Here is a 20,129-nt window from a genome sequence, read left to right as displayed (position 1 = left end):
AGTTACAATTGTCAGATGGTTTAGCGTGTTGTAAGCAGTCATCTTCGGCACGTACATAATGGAAACCTTACAGCTATAAGTATGTAAGTCTATACATTAAAAGATTTAATTATTTCATGTATAAATGTAATATCATGTGACATTTGATATTTGTATTAAATGATTGTTGTATATTAAATTACCATCGGCTAGAGTAATCGAGTTTTTAACAAACTGAAACTAAATCACACGTTTTTAGTTCAAATTTTATAACTTTTATTGTAATTAAAATTTTTAAACAATTTTACCCGTAACTTCCACATTAATGTTAATGTTAGATCTTGAGTAATTCTTTATCTTTCTTTTCGCCAAAACCACACCATATGTTCTAGAAATGGGCGTTGATAAATTTAGGCAGAGATGTGTGAAAGCTGCTTGTGTTATACGTTTCCGTATTCTCATACGTTGCCCAAATGTTCAATATCAAAAAAATACTTTTTTAGAAAGCATTGCACCTATTCTTTTTTTAAAAAAATAGCAAAAAAAATAGTAGGAGCTATTTACATTGTTCTATATGTTATAGAATTTTATATAATTTGTAAATAATTACTAAAGCATACTGGTATTTTAGATACATATTATATGTATACATTAATATAAAGTTGCAATTTATTAATTCTCTTGAATTGACTGATACAAACACTCATGAATCTATATTTTTCAAAAGATAATTAACCAGTCAGGTACAGATTCATAAAACGGCGAGCATTCAGAATGAGAGAAACCATAAAGGTATTGTTTGCTTTTATACTAACCTTTAGAAATTGCTTTTGACAATACATATAATAAATAGATTATTGTTTATTCAAATTTAACTACCTTAAAATTATTAAAGTTTTAGTGGTCATTCTATAATACATTTTCGTAATCTGTAAGTTAGTATCAGATTTCTGTTTAGTCAATACCTAGCAGATAGGCTGTGTTACAGTTAATATTTAATTTAATCATCATGAACAATTAATCATGAGTTTTGTACCTAAAGAGTTGTAATCCCAGAACATGTTATTGTAGTATTTTAATGTTGCTTTTATTAACATTATATAAATTGCTAGCCAGGCTTTTAGTGTTAATACATGTCTTAACACTTGAAGTCAAATTTAGTTTTTCATTAACGTTGTGACATCTGTATTAGCTAAAGCTAAAGAAAAAAGCATAGGCCTATTGTTAAAAATATACACAAGATTTAATAATAATATCGAACAATCCCATTCGTCAACATAGATGTTAAGAAAATATTTTACTTAACCAAAAAATGTGTTATTATCCTAACACATGATTGACGTATTAACTCATGTACAGCTGTGACAACAAAATATGAAACAGGATGGCTCATTTAAAATTTCTTGCCATTTCAAACCAACTATTGTAAAAGACAGAGTAGTAAAGAATAGTTTGAGATATTCTATATTGTAGTTCGGACTGCAAAAGAAAATATGCGTTGAAACGTGTTGATGTAGTATGTCTAGTTTTGATAGAATACGTACTGGTTGTTTCGATATTAATTCCTCTTTGACTAATGGAAATGCATTTGATACAAATCGTCTGAAAAACGGTAACATATTTTAAATATTTTTGAAGAAACTATCGTTTTCTACTATTTTTACAGCGGCGAGATTTTCATTTTTAATCCCCTTTTTGTTTAGATGGTATAATAACACCCTCGCATATACGAGCCAAACTAAAATTTTCTTTATTGAATCAAAATTTATAATTATCTATTGTGTAACAGCATATTTATTTTCTTGCAAAGGTCGCGCCGTATGATTTCCCAAACACAGAAAGAAAACATAGTGCCGTGTCAGATATTGCCAAACCTGATGTAAAGACTTCACTCGGCTACAACATCCGGGATGCGTTCTCAAGGTATGCCGAGACCGCCTCCATGAATGGCGTCAATGTGATCAACGCGGCAAACAGCTATACGGTGAAAATAGTTTGGGGGATGCTTCTATTGGCAACCATTGGGATGATGACCTTTCATCTATCAATGTAAGTAAGATTGTTTTACTGAAAATTTTAAGCAGTCAAGATTGATGATAATGTAGTGTATATGGCATTAAGAGAATGTCATAAAATAGAAAAAAACTTTAAGCCCAGGTTAATAGCTTTGTGTATCGTCTTGACTAATACCTTTTGGAACCCCTGGAATGGAAAGGGCTGCAGCCACACCTCTCCACAGAGCTCTGTTTCGGGCAGCTCTCGTTATTATCGCCCACGTAATTCCGGCGACCCTTGCCTCTCATTTCACCGTCCTTCTTGCAGATTGCTTTGGCCAGGCTACTTTCCTCTTCCCATGGGGATTAAAAAGTCTACAGCTTTTCTCACAAAGTATGCCTGATCCTTCTCACTTGTGGGCTCTAATATTTCTGCCAATGTGAGATTTTCGTTTGATTAAATTATTTATATTTAAGCCAAAAATATGTGGTAAACGTTAGATATTTAATTTTTATTCACCTAGCCCTGCATTAATTTTATCTACCAATGCCACTCTCTGTGAGTAGTGTTTTTGCGTTCAGATATTTTAAAATTATTTTTGTAATCCTAAAAAATGAATTTTTAATTCAAAGAAACATCGATTTGGAAAAGTAAAAAAAAAAAATCAATCACATCTAAAAAAAACAGTACTGCACTTAACGGCACTGCATGGAGGGATTATAGTTGTTAAATTATGTATTATTTATGTTTCAAAAGAGGAAATCGGTCACCATAATGATATACCAGAGTCACACAAAAATGTGCACACAACTCAACACTCGACGTAATTGTCCTATACTTTGTTAACGACTGTATGAAATCACAACAAGACTATACAAGTGAATCATTACCATAAATAGAGAGCTTGATATACGTTAAATTGGAGTTACCATTTGCTATTAAAAAAACAGCTGTTATCAGCATAATAGGTAAGAAACCGCGTGGCCAAACAATAGTTTGCTCGACTTCTAGTCTCGAGTTCGGATCTTGGACTAGACCGGATATGGCTAATTTTGTACGATGCCCATCTTATATCTCACTCAGGATAGGGAAAGTAAAGACGGCTGGTTTAAAGGGGTACTTTGATACAGATTTTTAAGAATATATGTATATATATATATATATATATATATATATATATATATATATATATATATATATATATATATATATATATATATATATATAATTCTCTTCTGGGAGACGTTAGAAAACAAGCTGCAAGCGCGCCTTGCAGTCCCCTCTCTTCCTCTCTATCGCTACCACCCCACCCCCCGCCCCCCTCACATGGTCTGGTGAGCTGTGGTTCAAGCTAAATTTTTACATTCGTAGAGCCGGGTTTGGTGACGGCTATTAGGGGCAGATAATTTAGATTGAAATGATTTTAAACTTAGGGGAGGTAACTAAGAGGAGGCTGCTTTCACGAGGAGGGGGGCGGGGGGAGGGGGGTTTAGTGTTTTAAAGCAAATATTTTCAGTGGCAGCATTGGTACTGTCGAATTCACAAATTATGAATTATTGAAAAGTAAAAAAAACTACAACTAAATAGCGGCGTATGATACACCGCGGGTCGGCTCGTATATATATAACGAGCCGACCCGCTGCGTATCATACGCCGCTATTTATTTGTAGTTTTTACCACGTTTTTCTTAACTCAGCTTCGCGTTTGTTTATGGATTTGTTTGTTGTTAAAATTGACAACGAAAATTAGCCCAATTCTGATTGCTCTAGAGATCTGAAATTGGGCATGCAGGCTATTTTCGCCTAACAATTTCAGATGCAATCATAAAAACTAGCAATTAGAGACCTAAATTAGCTTAATTAAATTACGCCCCTTCTCTGTTTAAAAGCGTATCGGTCGCTAAAATCTATTTTTTTAAAAAATGTTTTACAGTGTAATGCTTAAGGTGGGTGGAGAATCGACAGTTAATCTGTTCGAGGAGGGATGGACGGTGGGCCAACTACCTAAAAGCATTCAAAAACCTTTTGATCCTTTTTATTTTGATAAAAAATCCTCTAAATTTTTATGTATTTAAAAACACTTAGTCAAGTCATACTTAATCAAGTCATTAGATAAAGTAGAAAATAAACTATATAAAAAACTTTTTAAAAACCACGTTTTTCATGTGTAGCAACGGACTAAAAAGGAGAAAATAAAATACTTAAAAAAAACTTTTTAAAAAACCACGTTTTTCTTGTGGACTAAAAAGTAGAAAATAAATTTTTCTTCCGATCCTAGGGGATCTACCAATGACTGCTCGTAGATTTTGTGCTTCCTCGAGCTGTGCAGGTTCTTGTGATGACTGTTCATACATTTGATGACAAAAAACGTAGGTCGGGCAGATTTATGATTAAAGCGAAAAGCACACAACACACGAATTTTGGAAATTTGATGGTGAACGTAAGTTTAAAATCGTTTCAAACAAAATTATCTGCCCCTAATAGCCGTCACTAAACCCGGCGCTATGATATGTAAACATTTAGTTTTACTACAACCCACCAAACCATGTGGGGATGGGGTGGGGGTGGTAGTGATAGTGATATAGAGACAGAGAGGGGACTGTAAGGCGCGCTTTGCAGCTTGTTTTCAAGCGTCTCCCAGAAGAGAATTATATATATATATATATATATATATATATATATATATATATATATATATATATATATATATATATATATATATATATATATATATATATATATATATATATATATATATATATATATAATTCTCTTCTGGGAGCCGTTAGAAAACAAGCTGCAAGCGCCTCCTTGCAGTCCTCTCTCTTTCTCTATCTCTCTATCACTATCACTACCACCCCCACCCCAACATTGTCTTGTGTTATGTGGTCACGCTAAATGTTTACAAAGCTAAATGTTTACAAATCGTAGAGCCGTAGAGCCGGTTGTCTATTAGGGGCAGATAATTTAGTTCGATTTTAAACTTACAGGAGGTAACGAAGAAATAACTAAGAGCAGGCTGCTTTCACGGGGGGGGGGTGTAGGGTCGGGGTTAGGAGAAAGGGGGGGGGTAGTGTTTTAAAGCAAATATTTTCAGTGGCAGCATTGGTACTGTCGAATTCACAAATTATGAATTACTGAATAGTAGAAAATAAAACAACTAAATAGCGGCGTATGATACGCTGCGGGTCGGCTCGTATATATAGATTCTCTACGTGGGGACCATACAAGACACCACCAAGTAAGGGCTTAGCCGTTTCTACCCCGCTCTCTTGGCATATCGCTACCACCCCCTCCCCACCAGTCGGGTGAGTTGTGGTTCACCCCGAATGTTTACAATATGACGACTATTAGGGGCAGATAATTTAACTTTTAAACCATTTGAAACTAAGGGGGGGGGTAAGAAGTTCCGCTCGTATATTTTCTTTGTCGCCTGTAAACTGTCGTCACAGACGGCTGCTTCACAAATTATGAATTAATGAAAAGTAGAAAATAAAACAACTAGATAGCGGCGTATGCCTACGGCGCTGGTCAGCTCGTATATAGGCCTATATATATAAGACAATAACGATCGGGTTCACCGATAAAGTTACCGTAAGTGCAACGGTCGCTGATGTTGATCTAACGCAGAGATGAGAGAACAGTATAGTTAAATGTGAGATATACAGAGCGGACCAGTGTATGGACCTATTACGATGGAGCTATGTTGGTTCATTGCGTGTCTTATTCTTTGAAAAGTGATTTTTAGGAAGATCAAACAAAGTGAATTCATCTCGAATCAACAGTCAAAGTGTGTTTCTATTTTATTTAACGAACCAGCATTAGCCGGCTAAATCCTACACGACCAGAATGTCAGATGATAAATTAACAAGAGTAGTATTGAACCTTGACAACACAGATTACTAACTGGTTTTCACTAAATTGTGGATGGTGTTCAGTGTAATCAATTGTTGATAGCCTTCAAATATGTTTTAAGACACAGCGGGGAGCTAAAAATATTTTTTTGCATATGTTAAAACTCAAACGTCCTTAAAAGCAAACACCGTATTAAAAAATCGAGGGATTTAATTACTTTTGTCATAGATTAGCACATGCGACTAGGGCATAAATAATAAATGATATCAAAATATGAGCTACCAGCACCCCACTGTCTTTTTTAGAAATGCCCTGTTTAGGTAAATATAACTTTAAATAGTAGTGTCAACAGGGGACAAGAATATGGCACTAAATGGTGCTATGTTTATTAAAAGAGACGTCATAAAATATCATTTTATCGCAGTTGGACAGAAACTAATTGCAATTAGTCTGAAGCGATTGATCTATTTCAACAATTAGAGATTTGTCGGTAGGGGTGCATTTTGTAAGCTGTTGTTTGTTGTTATTTTTAATTTTTTTTTTTATTTTGGAGTTAAAAGAGGTTAAATTTGTTTTAATGTGCTTCAGACGAGTACAACTAAACAAAAAAAAATCGAAATTTGATAATAAATATGTATTACAAGTTATTACAAAGCATATTATATTCAAGCGCATAAACTCTTAAGTAATTTAATTGGGAATATTAATGGGAAAGGGGGGGGCGGTTGGAATCTATTCTGGACATTTCGAAATCGTTTTAACAACATATAATTTTCCAAATGTTTTTAAAAAAAGTTACACTGTTTTAAAAATCACAGTAGCTAATCATCTCACTGGCAATCTCGATTGCCATGGAAACAAGGCAAAATGCGTGGGAAAAGTCATCTATTGAAACCCATTTTAAAAATTGTACTTCAGATTTAAATGTCAAATACTTTTTTCTTTGATAACTGGTAAGCTTCTAAAAGAAAATTTACAAATATCTATGGACAGTAATAAGGTTGTAATGCTACATAAACATTAGTTTTCTTAGCATGTACAAAAGTAACTCTATATAGTATGCTATTTTGTCTGAAATTTTCAAGCAGTGGCTAAATTGCGTTGCAATTTGCAAGTATTGACATTTTTAGAATAAACTCACAAATGTATCTAATTTTTTTAGATTAAACATCATAGATAAGTAATACATTTTATCTATTACATATCACAGTAGAAAATACAATAAATGTTGCATTCTAACGATGAATGAAAATACATTTTGTCTTACCTAAGGCTCATCGACAAGTTTTTCTTATTCAAGTCCCACACGACAGTAGAGCTGGAGTTTAGTGTCCTACCGTTTCCTGCTGTCACCATTTGTAATGTCAACACTATGAGGCTTTCTCAGGTGAGTATACGAGTTGCCACACATATAGTTCATTCAAAAAATAAATAAAATTTTAAAAACATGAATACACTTTTAAAAATATTTTATAATTTAAAAAAAAAATGATATATAGATGAAGGAATGAGATGCAGATGAGGTGTGGGTGTAGGCGCATATGCAGGTGCAGATGCAGACGTAGACGTAGACGTAGACATGTACGTTGACTTGGACGTAGACATTGACATAAAACAGGCTCCCATGCACATGTGCGACGTTTTCTCGACTCTTTTAACTATTTATGTCTTTTAGAATACTAGTTTTTTTTCCAACAATCTATAATATTGAATGTTAAATATCTGAAAAACAGAAAGAATTCGCAAGTCAGGAAATCAGAGACATACTTTCCAAAACAGAATTTGCTAAAGCACACGAGGACTTCTATATTTATGACATAGACATATACGAAGAATATAGCTATGATGACAACTACGATGATACTTCATCAAGCTGGTAGAGTATTAATATATATACTAAAATAAAATAGAAAACACAAGTTTTATTTAATTTATACAAAATGTGTCCGTCTTCCGAATAGCGAAATAAAATAAAAATAAAATTCAACAGCTTCATTCGATCTCATTAACTCTACCCTCTCTACCCACCAATCTATTCAATTTCATCTATTCATCCAAGCAACGCACACAAACACGTCATCACTCAATAGCAATTGCATTCACGAACTATATATATATATATATATATATATATATATATATATATATATATATATATATATATATATATATATATATATAAACGTAATTTTATATGTATAAATGGAAATAAAATTGATAAACTCACATATATACATATAAACACACAGATACATAGATATAGACATACTGTTTTACGTTTTATTACAATCTTCTGTTGAAGGTATCCTACTGATGGTTCGGACAACAAGGCTGATGTAAACGATACGGTAATCTAATTTATATAGTGATTGAATAATGTATTCCTGAACACGAAAATATTCATTGTGTTTATATATTGCTTTTTTCTTTAGATTTAATTTCCAACATGCATTTGATATACTAAATATATGGAATGCCAATTACATCACATACACTTCTTGCTTATAGAGCAGAGACTGTATGATCATTTCAAGCTAATCCTAATCTAATTGTTTTCATTTATCGGTTAAAGATAGAACTCTCGACAACTGCCAACATCTCAACTTACTCGCATAATGTGGATATATACTTTATGGAGTTCAACAAATTGAACAAGTTGGTAAAACTAAACTAAACGCTACTCCTGGTTAATGATTTATATTATGTAAACATTTGGTTTATATATATATATATATATATATATATATATATATATATATATATATATATATATATATATATATATATATATATATATATATAACTGTATAATATACAACGCCTTATACCCATACTGTGGCTAAACATAATATTTTCATCCGCGACAGATCCACTCGTGCTAAGCTTGGCCATCAGATTGGCACTATGTTGATGCATTGTTCATTTGCCGGACAAGTATGCGAAGCAAAGTAAGTTGTTTAAGACTACTGCTTATTTCAGTCAAAATACATGTATGCATATTACTCAAACTGCTCTCATCACTGCTTCGCTGTAATCGATGTTTCTCGTGTTATTGACAATTGATTAATGCGTTCCTTCAACGTCCTTTTAAATATAAAAACACATTGAGAACATGATCTCAACTGTCCTAAGACATACAAATAAAACACGTAGAGTCAAGTATTTTTAATAATAGGTTCTTAAAAGCTATAAAGGAAGAAAATAAAATAAACTTGCTTTCGCCAACAAAAGCTCACAAAATCCCTAGAATATTTTAGCGACCACGGATTTTTAAGTAAGTTTGCTTTATTTATTTTTTTCGGTGCGTTTAAAAGCAATTTATTAAAATGGGTTTTTATGTTTATATTTTTTTCAAGTTTTGAGTAATCAGTTCTCAATGAAGTTGGCAAAAAATACTTGCCTTAAAACCCGATCAGTACTTTCGAAATGACAGTTATCTGCCACGTCTTTATCTGCTCGGAAACCAGTCGTCCGTGACAGATCACTAATGTAAACAGACTATTCAAGAAATCGTTTAAAATTAATTCTGCTGTCTCTCCTTTTGATAATAAATGTATTGATTTTTAAATAAAATGGTAACGATTAATTACCCAGATAGTTAGATTAAAAGATAGATTTCCTTTCTTTTGTCATCTGAGAAGAACCTATCTATAACGTTGAATCAAAATCATTGCAGTAGAATGCTCTAAAATTCAGTGACAAGATTAGCCAAAACGCACAGACACATTTAAAAATCAATCAATAAACAAGCAGAAAATTTTGAACTTAATGAAAGGTTATAAAGAATGCTAAGCAAAGTCCACCCTCTCCAGGAAGCTTAAATAGACGCGCATGTTTATTTGTAAAAAAAATACACAAAAACCAGTATATTTAGACATTATCTCTAATAATATACTTGTTAATTATAACTTGTATTGCGTCTTAGTATATTATTATGAAACTGAAATTAAAATACACTGTAACATTAACAACTTAAAGAACAGACTTTGAGATATTTAGGCTACAAGAGATTACATATGCTTTTAATATGGCGATTGTATTACAGAGATTTTAAACGATCATTCTCGGCAAAATATGGCAACTGCTACACACTACAGAAGAAAACGTTTTACGCTAATAGAAGTGGACCAGATGGAGGTAAATAAGTATAAAATATGTGACATTTACCGAGGTTTAGAATTGTTCTGTATCCGATAATTTGCAGGTTACCGAAACTCTACGGGCAATTAGTTTTTGGCTTCTGCGCCCAATTTTCAATGTCGTATATTTTTTATGTATTTTCAAATTATGTTGCCGTTTCCCTTATTTATTTTTAAATATTTTTCTTTAGAAGTTTACATTATCATCTCATGTAATGTGGTTTTGTGATATTAACTTTAAGAATATTATTTTTCTAAGCCCTATACAGTATTGATCCAATCGGTGGCTGCAGTGTTACTTACAATCATCAGTGAGGCTACCGGCTCCTCGCACCCCCGAGTGAAATATCATTTATTTAGAAATATGTTTGAAAAATAAGTTAACACAGCTTCTGTTACGACTTAAAATATTTGCATTAATTGTCTTCCCCTATTTATTTCGTGGTTGACAATAAGGCCACACATTAGGCCATACATAAACACAAAATGTCTTCTAAAAACGAATAACTCATTAAGCAAATTTCTAAACAAGCATAAATCTGTCAACGAACGTGCGTCGTGTTGTGTGACTTGTTTTTCTCTTAAGCCTTGAACTGTGTGTATGTCTCTTTGATGGGGAGAAATGTAAACGTTGCTATATGTATCTATATGATGAATACTCCTATAACTAACACTTCAACTATAAAAATATGATGAGGACGGAAACACTCTTATTTTCCGACAACACTAAGTTAACGATATCAACAACTTCGATCATAAAATATAATTAACTTTATTATCAAATACTAATACTAAACGAGCTAGAACTGCACTAAAAAATATACAACACATCCTTTCTCTACAACGGCTAACCCCCAGCTGTCTTCACTCCTGCGTCCAACATCATCGGTAACTTGTCGCGTCACGCTCGAGCAAAAAATATTTTATTAAACACGCTCACATACTCTCGAACCAAATCGTCTACCGTCCTTATTAGACTTTACCAGTCTAGTCTTATTTTATCTATCTACGCCAGTGGTTCCTAAACTTTTTCGAGTGGCGACCCCCTTTTATAAAAAGTAAGTGACCCGCGACCCCCATTGAATTAAAAAAGCTGAAATTAGTATGGAAATGAATAAGCACTAAATAAGATTTTCTTGTAGACTTTCAATATGAACTACTCTTGATAACTGTTTAACACCATGAGTAAAATTGCATGCTATTTACTAAACATTTGAGTTTAAGTTTTTGTGAACGCCAACCTATGTCATTCAATTTATTTCTTAATTGTGTTATTAATCGGAGAATAGTGTTGAAAATCTATTCTCGGAAAGTCAATCAATTTTTCGTTTGGGTATGAATGGTGAGTACTACACCAAAATTGTGTGTTCAGTTTTTCATCTTACGCGAAATCATTCTGCAAATCAAAGAATTCATCTTGTAATTCATCGGGAACTGGCAGCATCAAGGGAAGAAAAGAATGGGTAATACGACAATGCAGATTCTTCTTTTTTTCAGCTCATAGAAATAGCGCTGCAGTTAGTTTTCACCGAAGTGATAATATTCGTTCATTTTCTCTGAAGCTTATGTTAAAGTTCGAACACATCTGCTAGGTATGATACTCTCTCCAACCACTCTATGTCGTTTTAAGTATACCAAAATGGCTTGTTTCCTTTGCACTTCCAAGAACAATTTGATTTCAGATTTCAGTTCAAAAACACGATTCACAACATTTCGTTTGACAGCCAGCGTACTGTAGTGTAGAAGCAGAACATCGTGATCTTTATTCATGTCTATGCTCAGTTCTTTGAAGGCTACAGATTTAATATAATTTACGACTTATACTATCAATAGAGTCTTGATGGCAAGGACAGTGGTTAGGGAGCTAAATCTTTGCAGTTTTCTGAAAGCCCGATTATGACCTAAACATAGATGGCGCACCATCCGTACAAAATCCACAACCGTTTTAACCCATTTTAATCATCCAGTTTAAAAAAACGTATTGATTTTCTCCATGCTATCTTCACAAAATAGCAGCTCTTCTTTGCTAAATTCTGAATGAATATATTTCACAAAGAAAAGCAACTGCGAACACGAACTCACGTTTGTTGATTTATTAACTTGAAAAGCAAACAATGGTGAAAGCTTGATTTCAATAAAAATGTGTAATTTAACATTTATAAGCCGCTGAATAGTATTATTAGGATAAACTCGTGATGAGAACAACTTTGGACAGTACGCAGTGTTTCTTCTGTATTCCATTTCCAGTGATGTTAGTAAAGCCGAATTTCAAATATTCTTCTAAATATTTATGTTTTGTTTGCCATTACTAAGGTTTAGTATACTAGTTGGCGACCCCACCAGAAAGCCTTTCGCGACCCCCAGGGGGGTCGCGACCCCCAGGTTGGGAACCCGTGATCTACGCTATGACAGTGTCCATATCCTCTCATTATATAGGTCTGGAGCTGACTGTATACCTAGAGACGGATAAATACCTTCCAGGTATCACCAGTGGTGAAGGTGCTCAGGTGGTGATACACGAGCAGGGTACAGTCCCTTTCCCTGACGAGGAAGGGATTGCTGCAGCATCAGCGGCTCAAACTCTGATAGGATTGAAACAGGTGTGTCGCTTTGTTAAGATTTAGATTACGTCTATTTTACAATTCATATTTAGAATTTAAAGTCTAATCGCTATTCGGAATGTATCAAAATGTTAGCCAAAAATTGTAAAGTATTTCGACAACTCTCTTACCATCATTGTAACGTCATTTTTGTTAACAAAATAGGATGAATAGAAACAAACACGGATATACATTTAAAATATATAACATTATGTAAAAACTGTATCAATTTCAAGTTTTGTAAATTAATCTACACGTTTGTGATTTATAACAATTAATTTTAACTTTTTCCGGTTTTTGCTTTTAATATTTTGCTATTAATGATAGCTAACATGTTACATATTCATTTATGAAATTCCTTTTGCTATGAAGCATTATATACATTTCAAGCTAAAGATACGAATAATTGCTTATTGATAGACATTACATTTGTATTGTCCAATACATAATAACTAATTAATGAACCTTGTTTATAAGTTATCTATTGAGCGTTTAGACTGGCCTTACGGGAAATGCAATCAGGACACCGAGTTTAAGAGAAAATACGGTGTCAAATTTACACGAAATGTAAGTCAAATATTGAACAATTTTTACAAATACTTTTTAAAGAGAAAGTAAGTTCTCAAATACATTATTAAGTAACGCGTTTGCATTTTTATATTTTTTACTTACTTTTAACCTATGGACTGAATTGTTTTGCATAGTTAATTGTGTATGTTATACAATGAGAACCTATTATATCCATACTTTTTGACGATCATCCTTTTTGATTAAAGTACATGTAGTTTATTAACATGTCCTAAATTTTGTTTTGAATTATTTAAATTTGACCATGTGTCTGAAGTTTGCCAGGTGAAAATTAATTAAATTTATTAAAATAGATTGATACAACAGATTGATAAAACATTAGTACTTTCCAGTTTAACAAAGATTCCACATTTATATGTTTGTTTAGACGAAGGTCGCATTAATGTTTGACCTATTAATGTGTGTAAAAATAGAACTACCTTTAAATTCTCCCAGTTGTGCCAGAAGATCTGCCAGGCAAACAAGGTCAGGGCCGTCTGTAACTGTTACGACACAAGTAACCTGGAAGTTAACGACGTAATGAAGATTCCAGACACTCTCAAACCCTGTACAAATCAATCAGGTACGATGAAGTCGCTATCATGTTTGATAGGGTTACCATTAATTTGTTTCAATACACAAAGTGTAATAATTTTGAACATTGTTAAAGGGAATTTTGAAATAGATAAATGTTACACAGAAAATTATGTTTTTAAAAAAGGATTTACGCGCTAAGAAATTCGGCTTGTAGATTTCCAATGTATGCCACTAAACATAATAAAATAATAGGTCATTTTCCCGGTTGTGCATTGTTCTAAAAATATGTAGGTTTAAAATAAATTCGATGCTTCAAACATATATTGCATCGTATAAAAATATACACATTTTCTCACTGACAAGTTGTAAACGAGTTTAAATATTATTGAAATCATTAATACTGATTTTTACACAAATAACAGGAAAACGAGGAAAGAATACCTAAATGATGTATACGAATCTAACAGTTGAAGAATATAGAATATGAATGCAAAATAATAAATTTTTAACCTAATTTAAAAGAAAAATACTACAATTCAAATATACAATAATGCTTGTAAGAAGAAAGCATTGTGCTGTCTCTGCATAGTTATTTAAATATATACAAACACACATTCACACACATATATAGGCCTACTTCTCTCTTTTGCGACCGATACATATGTAATTTTAATAAGCGGTAATTGGTTTTTACGCGGAAGGGAGGGAGTGGACTTAAAAGGAGCAGATAACAGTCTTTTCGGCGATCACGAGCAAATACTTTTAGTCGTATGGTTTGCCTATTTCGTTTAGAACTTGAAAGGTTTTTTCTTCAAAAAAAAAAATTAAAATAATTAGTTTTCAAATACAGTGAAAATAAAATCAAACTTGCTTTCAGTAATAACATACACTTTTTTATATATTTGTTTTATAATGTGTTAAATAATGTTTCCTACCCTCAGAACTGCAGTGCGTTACCCGACTTTCGTCAAATGTTTCAAACGATGATACAATATGTGATTGTTCAAGTCCTTGCAGGTAAAACAATATTTTATGATATTGTTTGTTTGATTTATAAGAATTTTGTTTATATCAGCAATTAAAACTAATGTTTAAACATTTTATTAATTTTTATGTTTTAACGCATTTATTTATAGTGTTTATATGCCGTTTTATAAGTACGAATCTCTGTGGGTGCTTTTTTTTTAATTTAAAGCGAACTAGAATATGTGAAGAGTGTGTCTTCTAGGTTTTGGCCAAACTCAGATACCGCAGTGAGTTATAGTGTATTGTTCTTATACATTAAGCTATACTTTGTACTTCGACTTTTTATGAAAAATGTATCATGCTTTTATATTTTGGTAAGATATACTATAATTTCAATGTAAAATCATTTGCCCATTTACGGCTATAGCCAATATTTTATTATTAAAAAAATATCTCCAGAAATTTTTGCTTCAGCAAATTTGCTTAACTAAGAGCTTAGAAGTTTGTAATCATCATGTTTACCTGTAAGTATCACACATACATATTTACTTTGATAATATTGTTTTTTTTCTTAGTAGGTTAAAACGTAAAGCTGTATGCACAAAGAAATATTTTATAGGAAATTAAAACGGGAGCAATCTACCTTAAATTTTCTCGTATATTATTTTTTTTTTAAAATAGAATCGCGTAGAAAAAAAACACCTACCAAATGAACCAAAATAGAGCGGAAAATAGGTACTTTATACAGGAAAAATTAATATTATTTTAAAATTTTAATTCAACTTTCAATTATCTCACATTTTATTGCACAATGCATTGCTATTGTGTTAGATCTATGTAAAGAAAGATTCGATAAATAAATAAATAAATAAATAAATAAATAAATATATATATATATATATATATATATATATATATATATATATATATATATATATATATACATATATATATATATTATATGGGGACTTCTCGGAGCCGCAAGAGCTTCAAATTTGGCTCATGCCTCGGGCCGATAGAATACGGGCAGCCGATGACGATCGAAGAGGGGGTCAAAACTGACTTCGACTGACCGATGCCTTATTTGAGCTATATATCGAAACAAAATTCCCTTGTAGGAATCTCTTCAGAACTCCTGAGGTCGTAGATCGACCCTCGGGACTAAAAAAAATGAACTATGTCATCTTCGGGAAAACTTTGGAACGCCTTTAGAACTGACCTGTCCGAATTTTCCTATATAAATATTATTAATTTGGTGAAAAACAACTTTTACGGTACTTTGGCTCTGTACATGAGGCTCAATTAGACACCAGAGTAAATGAATCGGCCTTATCGGTCAGCCTCTGCTCGCAAGTCGAAGGCTTGAGTGACAGCCAGGGAAATTCTCCTAATTTGAGCTATATAGCGAATAAAAATTCCCTCCTAGGAACCCTTTGAAATAACTTAAGGTTGTACACAAAGATATTTTGTACGGCAGTGGAAAAACGCATATAGATGTCAGACTATCCATATCTGGGGAAAATCTTTAAATCGATCGAATTTGACCTGTCGTATTTCCCTATACAATCTTTGTAATTTATCTGAAGAACAGGGTAATTTCAACAAAGATTTTAGGTAACTTCTACTCTGTACACCTGACTAATTGCTTACACCTCGATAAATTGTCAGGCTATATGGAAAAGCTGTCGTTCAGACTCTAAGCCCTCAATGAGGGTTTAAAAATGACCGTGAGTGAAATTCGTCTTATTTGATCTACATTTCTGATAAAATCGAACGACCACCCCTGATATTTTTGTGAGGTCGCAGACCGACATGAAACTAACAAAAAAGCTTTTTACCTGTCGGAATATATATATATATATATATATATATATATATATATATATATATATATATATATATATATATATATATATATATATATATATATATATATATATATATATATATATATATATATATATATATATATATATATATATATATATATATATATATATATATATATATATATATAACATTCTCGCTGTTTAACAAGTTATTTCCCCACACGGATTCCAACACTTTCAATTTACCTTAACTCATTTTTCTGTTTATCCCTTTTAATTTCGTATTATCACATATGCAATATATGAGAGCCTGTAAATATTCATCATGTACTTTTGTAAAATCCTTCGTCTTCATTAGATGATTGAAACTAAGTAAAATATGTTGATATTGATATATTGGCTTTAAATGACAAATACATGTTTTCAAATATTTAAAAAAAAAATTCCACATAACAACCAAACACCAAGTAATTAATCATTCAAATTTTCAAATGTCTTTTATATGTATTTATTTGTATGTGTATTTATTTATACATCACACAATCATAACAAACATAATGAAGTCATACTAGCTTTAATATTGATAGTATTTAACACAAATGTCATATTATACGAATTTATGAATACGAATAACTACCAACATTTAGCTCTAAGAACCTCAACATAATAATAAGAAGCATGTTGTTTTGTATTTAAAAGTTTCACCCATGAAAGTTTTGTAACTTTTTTTATATGTATATTCACATAACCGCTTAGGTATGACTTTCTGAAGCTCAACATTTATTTTGAAGATTTGAACTATGAGAGGATATCTGAACAACCTGACTACGAGGTATAAACTTAATGATAGTTTTTATGGTAGAATCATCATAATTAAATTAGTATTGTTAAGTAGTATAAGGCCATAATTCTCTGGTGATTCCGATGATTGGGGTCATTTTAGATTTGGCTCAGGTTTCTAAAACTAAACTTTCTTACATGTGGGCGGGTAGTTACAACAAACAACATGTGTTATGCCACATATAAAAAAAACTATTGCCATGTCCACTCTTGAATATGGAGCTGAGACATGATACATCTCCAAGATCAGCACAGAGAATATACAGGCCAAATCTTGGCATTAAGGTGACAGGACAGAGAGCCTAACAGAGACCTATGCAGAAGGAATAGACAGGAGCCTATGGCATTATAGACAAGATGAAAGAAGTGGAGCACATGTAGAAAGCACAAACACACTAGACACATCAGACGTTTGTGTACGGCCTTCAGTGGAGAGGATGACTAAGGCAAACACGGAGCTGGAATTTTCTTTAAAAAATACTGGGATATCTTGGCAGACGGCAAAATATACAGCCCAGGACCATTCCTATTGGAAGACTATACATTAAATTGAGGTCCTACACGGAAGAAGGAGGACTAAGTCAATTGACGACAGGGGAGCAGAACATTGCTTCTATTTAGATGTAAATTGTATGCTGTAAAATTACTTAACTCGCCTACAATGGTAGCCATGTCAACGTGTGACGTCTTTAAATTAAATTATTTTTTTAAATGTAAAATAATATAATATTAAGGATAAAATACCCTAGCGTGAGACATACTTTGCTGGAACCATAGAAATTAAATTAACTATGTCTTTATATTTTATAATAAACCCAAATTCGCTTTGCCTTGACGGAGTTTTCGCAACCAAAAATATCTCAATTTATCCTGCAACTATATGCGATGGGTTAAAAATACACTATTTTTTTTCATTAGATTGTCATTTCTCAATTTTACTTAGAATAAATCGTGTTACCACATGTAAATCTCAATCTTACATAATTAATGTCTCAAAATTTTCTCTAAAACAGATTATCCAGATGTTCTCTGACGTGGGTGGTACCATTGGACTGTGGATAGGCTTGTCTCTCTTGAGCCTATTTGAGCTCCTACATCTGATCGTTGATGTTGTTGTACTAGTGGCCACCCACATGTGCAGAAAAATTTAGAACATTTGTAAACGTACCAGAGCTTCAATGGATTTCAATACGCTCCAAGTTTAACTTTAACTTAAGGAATAATTTGTTTACTACTTATAAGCACTTTTATTTGTATTTTATAACACCTATTTTTATATTATATAAATATATTTCACAAACTAAAAGGCCTATCGAAATTAATTTCGACAAACCTAGTTTTATTTTCAAAGAATTGATGTTTCATAAAATTGTATTTTTCTAATGATATAAATATTACCCTCATATATACATATAAACAATTTGAAAAAAAAATATACATTTAATATTTTAAAAGTGAATTCTAAAATGAATCGTCTCGATAGTATGGAAAATTATGTGTGCCCGCATCTGTCAACCATCACGAACAAACAAAGTTGAACATGTAATTATACAAGAAAATTGTAATTAAAAATGTAATGAAGACATGATTATATTGAACAACAATCACAATCTATTTATTTAGAGTACAAACAAATGTAATACTGTCTGGTTTAAAGAAAATAATAAAAATACCAAGCAGCAAATGTATATAAGATTTACACCCTAATCTGTTTAATAATGCTACTTAAAAGCCGACTCCTGAGTCTTTGTTTAATGCTGCTTTTTGACAAGTCTTTCTATTTATATGATTATTATTAAATGTCACTATTGTATGTAAAAGTATATATTTTATATAAAGTTAGACGTATATTATAATCGATTTGTTTTGCACCGATTTCAAAAAAGTCAATGATCACCTAAAAATGAAGTGTAACACAAATGATGCCATACATTTAGCACAATTTTTGTTGTATTGTTACACAACGTCACAGAAAGCCAGACACACTGATGCCACGAAGTTGTCCTTAACACTAACATTTTTCTAAAATCTTAAGTAAATCTAAAGTAAATTAGACATTTAAAAATATTTTTTTTCTTTAAAAAACTACCAAATCAACGTTTAATCAATGAGTGCCAACCTCGCCTCGTCACATACCCGGTTTAGAGACGCCATTGCTATTCCGAGGCCTTATGGTAACACATGGAAAGATAGCTTGATTGAGACCCCGGGCTATTGTAGAATCCACCTGTGGCGTGGGTTCACCTGAGAGGTTAATTGGCCATGACCTTCACGAGTGTGTAGATTACGTATTACATGTAGCCATCTTGTATATGAACGTGCTGTAAAATCTTTGTATATTTATTGAAAGAAAATCTGTAAAAGTCTATGATATTTTACTATACCTTTTTGTATTAATTTAGTCAAGACCACACGACAGATAGTTGTAAGCACGTGATGTACTGAAGCTTTATGATATTTTTTTTATTTTAACTACATAATTTTTAATACATTTTGATCTGCATATTCATACACATGTATCGTTGATTATTTATGACTGTATTTGTCAAAGAGAAGTAACTGAGTAAAAAGTAGCTTTTTAAACACATCACATCATGAAATAAAAAATGGGCGCAACTCTGATGACGGTAAAGCGCATTATTGCTACGGTTATTTCCCCTGCATACTTTACAATGCGAGATTTCTGTTTTCACTCAATGATCAAGTGTCTTGTTTCCTACTGTTCGTGTACAATTTACTTTCTTAACGGGATTATTTATTACTTGCTACATTATTTAAATCCGTAGTACTACCGATACGACGTGCAGTATCATATGGCACTAC

The 20,129-nt window shown here is 32.2% G+C and overlaps 1 protein-coding gene across 1 annotated transcript; it reads left to right on the top strand.

Moving 5' to 3' along the window:
- The first annotated feature begins 12,372 nt into the window (after positions 1-12,372).
- LOC131951617 (acid-sensing ion channel 1C-like) lies at positions 12,373-18,457 on the top strand. Its single transcript, XM_059313949.1, has 5 exons — positions 12,373-12,567; positions 13,591-13,717; positions 14,613-14,688; positions 17,223-17,298; positions 18,320-18,457. The coding sequence occupies exons 1-5, from the start codon at positions 12,373-12,375 to the stop codon at positions 18,455-18,457; spliced, it is 612 nt and encodes a 203-aa protein (XP_059169932.1).
- Positions 18,458-20,129: the final 1,672 nt, after the last annotated feature.

Source organism: Physella acuta, unplaced genomic scaffold, assembly GCF_028476545.2.
Source record: "Physella acuta isolate Inbredline_101_S28 unplaced genomic scaffold, ASM2847654v3 ptg000816l, whole genome shotgun sequence".
NCBI classification, from domain to species: domain Eukaryota; kingdom Metazoa; phylum Mollusca; class Gastropoda; family Physidae; genus Physella; species Physella acuta.
The sequence above is the reverse complement of the archived record's forward strand: the minus strand, read 5'-3'. Positions and strand labels throughout refer to the sequence as shown.